The 9,149-nt window shown below is 41.4% G+C and overlaps 1 protein-coding gene across 1 annotated transcript; it reads left to right on the top strand.

The window, feature by feature from the left end:
* Positions 1-2,953: 2,953 nt before the first annotated feature.
* On the top strand, positions 2,954-8,097 carry AGR2 (anterior gradient 2, protein disulphide isomerase family member). Its single transcript, XM_041466372.1, has 8 exons — positions 2,954-3,001; positions 4,644-4,781; positions 5,060-5,123; positions 5,196-5,248; positions 6,196-6,269; positions 6,639-6,702; positions 7,094-7,177; positions 7,771-8,097. The coding sequence occupies exons 2-8, from the start codon at positions 4,652-4,654 to the stop codon at positions 7,818-7,820; spliced, it is 519 nt and encodes a 172-aa protein (XP_041322306.1). The 5' UTR covers positions 2,954-3,001; positions 4,644-4,651; the 3' UTR covers positions 7,821-8,097.
* The last annotated feature ends 1,052 nt before the right edge of the window (positions 8,098-9,149 follow it).

Here is a 9,149-nt window from a genome sequence, read left to right as displayed (position 1 = left end):
GGCCTTCCAACTTTCAAGAGAATGTCTGGACCACTTCTAAGACATCATTTCTTCTTTAGTAATGCTTTCCATTTGCAAGTGTTAGCAAATATTTCCTGAGCCAATGTGAGAAAAATCACTGTCTTACCTAACAGATCACAACTAGGTTGGGATTCAGTTCCTGCACCAGCACAAATGCCTATTACACAAATAAACAGTCTTGGCATGCGTGACCAGGGACATCGATCATCAGGGCACATCCCAATCCAGACAACACCTACATATAATAGTCATGAAAAGATTTGAACTGTTTCATGGCAAGAAGGAAACAAAATGGGACCTGCATCTGCAATAGGTGTAAGAGGGTGCCTCAGCTCCTAAATTTTGGGTATAAGGCTTTCTGGAAAATTTTGGTCAAATTTCCTCCAAGGAGCTTTCAGGTAATAAAAACCTGTATGTGGTTAAACACTGAAAACAGAAATTTGACCAGTTCTCAAATTTTGTTTGCTTTCAACCACTACATCTTACAATACACTTCAACGTTAAGAGCACTGGAAGACTGATGATTTCCAGATCTGTCTGTCTCTGGCTTTTTCTCAGAGCATTGGTAGTCTGGGACTGAGTACACATCTCCTTCATTACTTCTCATTCTCTATATAAATTTCTGATATTTATTCTAAGCAGTAGATCATAAGTCTTGGAAACATATTTATTATGAAATTAGGAGAAATGCCTGAATTCTCAAACTTATGTATTACAAAACACAAGCAATAAAAAAACACATCAGAGAATGCTTTCTGAACAGATGTAACATCAGCCACCTGAATCTGTGCAAATTTCTGTATAACATAATGAACAAAGGCACCTCAGAGCAGGGGAACCAAAGATATATTAAAAATCTGATGACTAGTTTTGTAAAGATGTTAAATATTAACAGTAATAGGGTCTACCAGATCTTTATAGAAAAAGAGGAAAAACATTCTGGAATAGTCCTATTTGATTTGAAGCTCTCTGGGGCAGCTCCTGCAGGAACTGAGGCAGAGAAAGTAGCCCATTACAAAAGGCCAGGAGAAAACTTGGCAGCTGGGTACTGCTCAGTCTCAGGGCCCAAGCAGGGAGCTGTGGGAAAGACTGAGCTCCCTCCTCTCTTCAATAACAAGGCACAAAGCTGGTTTGGAGACAGGTCTAACTACCTGCATTGAGGTCACTGGGTTTGAGCTGGCAGGGAAGCCCCTGTGAGTAGCTGTATTTGAATTACTGAGACTCTTACAGGAGACAGTTCTGTCAGAGTAGCACAAGGTTATGTGGAAACAGGCTGAGATAAATCCATCCCCTGAAAACAGGAGAAAGCAAAGGTGCAAGTGAAATGGAGATACATCTAAGGCTGGTGCCAGGAGCAGGTAGGGGCTTAGCTTTGGGGATGCGTTTTTAGACAAAACACAATGTTATTTATAAGGTGTGTGAGTGAGAACCCACCTGCTTATTATCTCTTCATAGCACCAGAGAGCAATTAGAACTTCTTTTACAGGCTTTAAAACTACCAAATGGTCTTACATGTGACATGAGAAGACAGTCAGCAAGAGTGTGTTAAATTACAATTCTGAATTGTCTAAGCTGAGACCAAAATGGGTACCCAAGGTTAACTTCTACATCTGGACTAAACTGGATTTAGAATGTAACTTAAGCTGTCCAAAGTGAGTGGTCCAAATACAGACCTTGGAGACTTCTTTTGGTGTATGTTTTGGAAAAAAAGCTGAGTGGATGTCATTTGGATGGACAATATAGACAAATATAAACAAATTACATCTGTAAATCTTCAGGGACAAGTCCTGGAGGAGAAAAAGAAATTTATATGCAAATTCTCTCAGGAAAACATACTTATTTGATGAAACATACAGAAAGGGCAGTTAAAATGACTGATATGCCTGGGAGCTTTGGTTTCACCCTCCTAATACATCAAGCAGCTAAGCAAAGCATGGTAGAACTCAATAAATTGTTTTGCTTGAGTTCACCATCTTGCTTCTGCTGAGGCATGCAGCAAGGAGAACATACCGTAGTTTCAGCATTTATTGCTGAGGACAGACTCGCACTGACCTCCGCAGAAGGACTGCGTGCAGTCACTGCAGCAGTGGGAATGACCGTCCAGGTCTCATTTTCCTGGGCATTGCACTGTATTATATGTGCATCTGCAACCCAAGATGATTGGCGTTCATGTTGTAGTTAAAAAATAAATGTCTACACAACTAATTAGTTGTGGAATTTAAATTAAATGTTGGCTTGGATCTCTGCTTATGAACATATAGTTTTTTAGTACAGCTTCCAAATACATTTTTGTGGAGACCTTGACAAACATTTTTTCGATTTGGTTACAATTCTATGTGCTGTTATATGAAATTTAAATTAAATGTTGGCTTGGATCTCTGCTTATGAGCATGGTTTTTTAGTACAGTTTCCAAATACATTTTTGTGGAGACCTTAACAAACATTTTTTCGGTTTGATTACAATTCTATGTGCTGTTATATGAGCATATGTGCACACATATCTGTATAATGTGCACAGTTATTTATCTAATTAACATTCAGAGTTCTGAGTCATCAATTTAACTTTTCCTAAGGAGTAAAAGAACAGCAACCCATACAGATTTTCCAACCAATCAAAAAAAGACAAATCACTCTTCAGGCAAATCAGGAGTCTTGACTTAAGCTTACCTGTACTTGGATCTTTGCCAATCTTTTAAAATCACCTTTCAAGAAATACCCCAAAAGTCTACAGAAATGTCTCTGAGCTTTAGATACAGTATCTGACAGGAAACGGTAATGTTATTTAATTACAAAATTAACTCTGAACGTTTTGGTGGGGAAAAACTAGAAAGTTTAGCTCTTTGAAAGTAGTATTCAAATTTAAAACTTGTGGGTGGAGTTGGGGTGTGAAGGTGCATAAATAGGCAGTAGGAACAGCGGCATTCACACTGAAACCAGGAACACCTTCGCATCCTGGCAGGCGTCTGGGAGAGTAAACAAGGTAAGGCACTGCACAGTCCCTGCCCCAGGAGGTACCCGGGGAGCTGTGAGCCCGAGCTAGCTGGGCTCGGGGAACCTGATCAGCCAAAAGAAAAGACTGCAGCAAAGCAGGCACAGTCCAGCACAGCTTGTTGTGAAGGAAAATGTCTAGAGAAAGATTGGCTTTGCAGGTTAAAAAAAAAAAATACAGGAGAAGAGGGGTTATTTTGGAAAGCTTTTTAAAAGTGCACATTGTCTAACAGATGCAAAGTTTTTAAGGAACAAGTTTAATGTTTCTCTGTCTTTGCTTTCTGCATGCTGCTTCTACAACAGCCTAGGTCTTGTGCCTGATCTTCAATTTCCTGGTTGTCCCTTACTTTTTTATTTTATTATTTTTCTTTTTAAAGAAGCATTGCTTCTGCCATACAGCTCTAGCCAAAACAATTCTTGAGGCAACGCTGACAATCCAGAGTTTAACTGAACTTCATGCAATTTCCCTCCTTGCCAAGGAGGCTTTTCTTGGGGCAGAAATGCAGTCTGCTGCAAAAGTAGTATTTCATACCCATGAAAAAGGGACTCTTTGGATGTTTGAGCTCTATTGGACATCCCAGTAGCAAAGAGCATTGTATCACTCATGGAAACCCAGGTTATGTCTCCTCCTGCAGTTCCTACCTGGAAAAACACTTCTGTTTTCCTGGAGTTTAGTTTTCATTGTCTGAACTTTAAAAACAATCAGCCTGGGGTAGGCGTTGTTATGTAGGTTTGGTTTTCCTTTTTTCCCTTTTTTCCTTTTTTTTTTTTTTTTTTAATGAATCTTTTCAATGTTCTGTACTGCTTTTAGAACATCTTAAATTTTCTTTTTGTGCCCATTATATTGGTTCTAGTTTCTAGGAAGAAATGTAATGAGAAAACATAGGGTCATGTTGCTGAAATTATTTTCCCCTTCAGCTGAAATGCTGAGGAGCTTTCCATCAGACTTGTCTCATCTCCAAGGCCCAGCCTGGCTCAGGAAAAGCTCTCTGCTTTGTGCTGCTTCCACCCTCAAACTCCATCTCAGTTTTCACTGGGCTACACGTCAACTCCTCCCAGCTCCTTTTGTTATATGTTCTGCTGGGTTTAAAGATTAGGTGATATTTTAAGGGAAAAAAAAAAAAAAAAAAAAAAACCAAACCAGGATTGGAAGTTTCAACAACACCATTAAGCTGTGTCTATGCTAATGTCCACTGTAAAGCCTAGCTTAAACATTCTGACTTCTCATTTGAGTCGCTCCCACAGCGAAAGGGGAGAAGAACTGAGACAAATTAAGTTTTCGTCACCTGCAGCTGGGTTACTCTAGCACTGGGAGATCAAGGTAGAACTGTGAACTTATTAGGACTTTTGGAATTGCTGTCTCTCTGTTCTTTTACTGAGCATATTCAATATATGTAAAAAGAAGAGAGGGAAATTAACGAACACAGACATGCACATCCTAAAAGGGCCATGGCCCAATCCTTCCCGAGCAAGCCTCGCCCCGTGCCCCGAGGCCTGCCCGGAGCTGCTCCTCCAGGCCCGCCTCCCCCGCTGCCTGTTTGTGACCCGAGCCGCTCCCTCAGCGACCCCGCCCTGCCTGCCCGTGCCTCAGCGCCAGCACCGCAGTGACCCCGAGTTTCCCTCGCCTCTTCCAGGAGCAGCCATGGAGAAGAGTTACGTGTCCATGTTCTTGCTGCTCATTGTCATCTCCTGTGCTCTGGCAAAGGATGCAGGCAAGAAGGATTCAAAGGACACTACCGCTAAGCCAAAACTGCCTCAGACACTCTCCAGAGGTAAAAAACAAACAACTGAAAAAAAAATCTCCACCAAATGTTTTAAAAAGTACAATCTTGTGAACATTTCAGCTACTACGCTGTTCTAAAAAAATTAATTTTCTTGCAAGTCGTTCTGCAAAACCTTTTCTAATGTTTCCTCGCACCCTCTCCTCCTTCACTCCTGATTTAAAGCCCTCTGGCAGGGGGTTTGTGGGCAGGGGCAGGACCCTCACCCGGGGTCCCCGGCCCCTTGTAAGGCGCTGTCTGAGGGTGTGTGTGTCCCCTGTCCCTCCCAGGCTGGGGTGACCAGCTCATCTGGACGCAGACCTACGAGGAGGCGCTTTTCCGGGCCAAGCACAGGTACCTGCCCCGCCGCGCCCACCCTGAGCCCCCCGTGCCTCCCCCGCTCTAACCAGGGCTCTTCTTTTCCAGCCAGAAACCCCTGATGATTATCCACCACTTGGAAGACTGCCCACACAGCCAAGGTAATCTTTTTGCACTCGGGAGGGGAAAAAAATAAATGTTGTTCTGATTTTCTGAAAAAAACTCTGCTTAAAAAAATATAATCAGCCACTGTTCTGCTTAAACCTTATTGAAGTGCTAGCTTGCACAAGCATGGGGAGCATTCTTCAAGTTACTGTACCACTAAGGTGTTTTCCAATGTGTAGAAATAAAAATGGTAATGCACTATTGCATGAAACAGAATGGATGTGGAAATGAGCACAGGTCAGTAGAGTTTGAACTTTGACAAATCTGAATTTGGTTCACAGCACAATCAGCCAAAATCAATAGCAAAACCAGCAGCAAGAAATAACAGTTTGTCAGAAAGACCATATTCAGCCCTTGATATCATCAGTGATTGAGACTGAATCCAGCCAGGGACTAAATCAATCCAGGCTGAAACTGAGCTCTTCCAGGATTTCTGGTAACTGGGACTGCTCTTTCCCAGTGTCTGAATTTATCTGAGGGCCTCCTTCCTGCAAGTCAGTCCACATGGCAAGATGTTGCAGCCATCCAAAGCACCAAAGTAACTGCAGAAGGGTCTTTGTATAAGCATTTACACCCTTCCAAACATTTTAAAAGCCCTACATGCTGTATTATCAAGTGCCTTAAGATCTGGGGACAGAAGTCACAATAATAGAACAGGAGGTTTGAAGGGTCAAATGCTCAAATTCAAACCTAAGCAGAGAATTTGAGAGCCAGCTATACTCTCCGAAGGAAGGTGGGGACATTTTGCACTCTTGTAATTACTCTTTAATGCAGAATAAAAATGAATGGATCATGTTCCAGTGGAATGAACTGAAAATCTTTGTTTGCTGCAGTTGTAAACTGGAAATTCTCATTTCGTTTCATCTGTTTGAATTTCTTTTTGGAGGACAATATATTCCAAAGGCATCTTTTAAATTTTCTTTCCCATTTGTTTCTACCTTAGCCCTCAAGAAGGTCTTTGCTGAACACAAAGATATACAGAAACTGGCTGAAAAATTCATTCTCCTGAACCTTGTGGTAAGTTTCCCAACTACACTTAATTAAGTGAAAGCACCAAAGTTCTGCTTTTAATTATGGGTTCTCTAACTTGAGTTTAGTAGCTAGGGTTGGCTAGGAAAATGGCCACTGCTGAAGCATAACAGATTTCATAGTAAGTCTTTTTCATATGTAGCTATAGAATGTGAGGGAACGTGAAGTTTAACAATAACACGAACTCTTACCAATTTGCAATTCCAGCTGTTAAAAAACTGCATCCCAGACAGTGTATCTCTTAAACTGCAAAATGTATTATTTGAGCTGTATTTCATAATACAAAGTACAGTAAAGGAAAAAAGTATATATGTAACGTGCCCTCCTTGACTAGGAGCCTCCTCTGTTTTCTTTAAGTATGAAACCACAGACAAGAACCTTGCACCTGATGGCCAGTACGTCCCTCGGGTTTTGTTCATAGGTGAGTACCTCAAGCATCAAAGCTGATCTCAGAACAGAGCCCCTGATTAACAGGAATTTATTTCATGGGAATTATAAAGGTTTGGGTTGGTTTTGTGGATCAAATATTGACTCAATACCACCCAGTTTCACAGGTCCAGCATTCCTCCCTCAATGGCTGATGCCACAGTCACTGGAATGGGTAGCTCATCCCACTCCTAATAAACCTGCAAACACAACACTTAAAACTGAAATGTCAGTGACCCTGTTAGAACAATCTCTTAGTCAGCAGAAGCAGACATTCTCACAGAAACATTTAGGAAGCAAGCAGGAGTGCAGAAAGCTTTATTTCCTTTTATTTCCTTCTGCTTGAAGGTTAACCTCTACAAATCCTCTCACCCTTTTTCCCCCAGATCCTTCCCTGACTGTGAGAGCAGATATTACTGGAAGATACTCAAACCGTCTCTACGCATATGAGCCCTCTGACATTTCGTTGTGTAAGTAGAGTGTTCTGACACATTCTGGAAATATTCTGAAAGCAGTCACATTTTTCATGCGATAAGGAATAACACCAGGCATTACAGATTCTTGCAGTCAGTACTTGCTGAAAGACATTTAACCAGGATTAAAATTAAACAGGATGCCAGACTTAAACTTGGTGAGATGAAGAAAATGATGGCAGAGCCCTGGAGCTTTAAGCATCCATCTGTTTTAAAAGCAAGCATACGTCAGTAGGAACTTGCATAATTCAGCAGCGTTCACTGCAAGCAACGCTGAGAACTCACACACAAGTCCCAACAGACCAGGTCAGGAAACCTTGGAGCAGGGAAAGTTGTTTGCTACAGCTATCCCTCACTGCTGCACAGCTCCAGTCTCTGCCTATGTGTTGGCATTAATGAATGTTCTCACCAGTAAAAATTAAATCCATGACGTTCACAAATTGCCTGGAAGAGTAAGTGCATCTGAATCCCTATAGCAATAGGCATGTGATTAAAAGCTTTAATAATAATGACATTTTCTCTGCAGCATTTTTGGTTGCTGGCAGAGGAAGTTGCAGCAAAAATAACATGCATGAATATTTCATTTCTAGTGTACTCAAATATGCAGAAAGCGCTGAAGCTCCTGAAGACTGAACTGTAAGGGGAAGAAGAAAGCCCTTAAATATTATGAAGTCTTATCTTCCATCTCTTCTCCACACCTTGATACTGGTGAAGAGCTATTTAGAGTGATATTTAGTGATGTGTAGTGATGGTTTCTATACATAAACACTACAGTTTTACATTAGCACTTTTGTACTGGGAAGCATTTTTAAAAGCTGGAGGCTTTTATTTTAAGGCGTACAGAAGAATACTGTGTGATTCAACTGTAAAAATGATTTTTTAAAAAATAAATTCATTTCAAGTGTTTACATACAAAACATTGCTGTGTTTCAATTTTTTTCCCTTATCTTCATCTACTATTATTAGAAATAGTAAAATCACCATGTTGCTTGAGCCCACATTTTACATTCAAGCACTTTGGGAGGAAAAAGGCTGCTGTGGATCAATCCCAGCCAGCAGCCCAGCCCCACACAGCTACTTGCTCTCTCACTCCACTCCAGTGAGATGGGAGAGAGAATCAGAAGATTAAAAGTGAGAAAACTCATAGTTTTAGATAAAGACAGTTTAATAGGTAAAGCAAAAGCTGTGTGCACAAACAGAGCAAAACACAGGAATAATTCACTGCTTCCCACAGGCAGGCAGGTGTTCAGCCACCTCCAGGAGAGCAGGGGCCCACCAGTTGTAATGGTGACTTGGGAAGACAAACACCATCACTCCAAATGTGCCCCCCTTCCTGCTTCTTCCCCCAGTTTGTATGGTGAGCGTGGTGTATCCCCTTATTCAGCGGGAGTCAGCTGTCTCAGCTCTGTCCCACCTCTCTGGCACCCCAGGTCTACTTGCTTGGCAGGGCAGTGTGAGGGAGCAGCAAAGACCTCGACTCTGTGTCAGCAATCACAGAAAACAGCCTTGTGTTATCAGCACTGTTGTGGCTGCAAATCCAAATTCACCACACAAGCTGCTGAGAAGAGAATCAACTTTACTTGGCCAAACCCAGCAGAGGAAAGCAGCTTTTTATCTCCAGTTTCAGAAGCTAGCTAAGCTCTCTATTACTCAGCCTACTTTATCTCAAATTATTTTCTAGTAGCACTAGCCTATGTGGAGCTTTCATTACCAGCCCTTTCTTTACAGCTACGATAGCAAGAAGTGAAAATCTTTCACAGGAAAGTACTTGAGACTAGAGAATTGGATTGCTTGCATACAGAGCTTGTTTTTCTTTTGAACTGGCTGCATTCTGACATGATTTAAGATATGACTGCTTCCCTTAAAATGTCCCTCCTTACATCAGATTTCAGTAAAGCCTTGAGATGATTAAGAAAGGGATACCACATTAACTATTGGCTAGTTTCATGATTGCTTATTTATAAGCCCA

The sequence above is a fragment of the Pyrgilauda ruficollis genome, unplaced genomic scaffold (genome assembly GCF_017590135.1).
Source record: "Pyrgilauda ruficollis isolate IOZ18807 unplaced genomic scaffold, ASM1759013v1 scaffold2, whole genome shotgun sequence".
Lineage (NCBI taxonomy): Eukaryota > Metazoa > Chordata > Aves > Passeriformes > Passeridae > Pyrgilauda > Pyrgilauda ruficollis.
The sequence above is the reverse complement of the archived record's forward strand: the minus strand, read 5'-3'. Positions and strand labels throughout refer to the sequence as shown.

Excerpts from the sequence above, each read along its gene's own strand:
- AGR2 (XM_041466372.1), top strand. The coding sequence starts at position 4,652 with ATGGAGAAGAGTTACGTGTCCATGTTCTTGCTGCTCATTGTCATCTCC. Across the intron at positions 4,782-5,059 it reads GCCTCAGACACTCTCCAGAG|GCTGGGGTGACCAGCTCATC; the intron begins GTAAAAAACAAA and ends TGTCCCTCCCAG. Across the intron at positions 5,249-6,195 it reads AGACTGCCCACACAGCCAAG|CCCTCAAGAAGGTCTTTGCT; the intron begins GTAATCTTTTTG and ends TTTCTACCTTAG.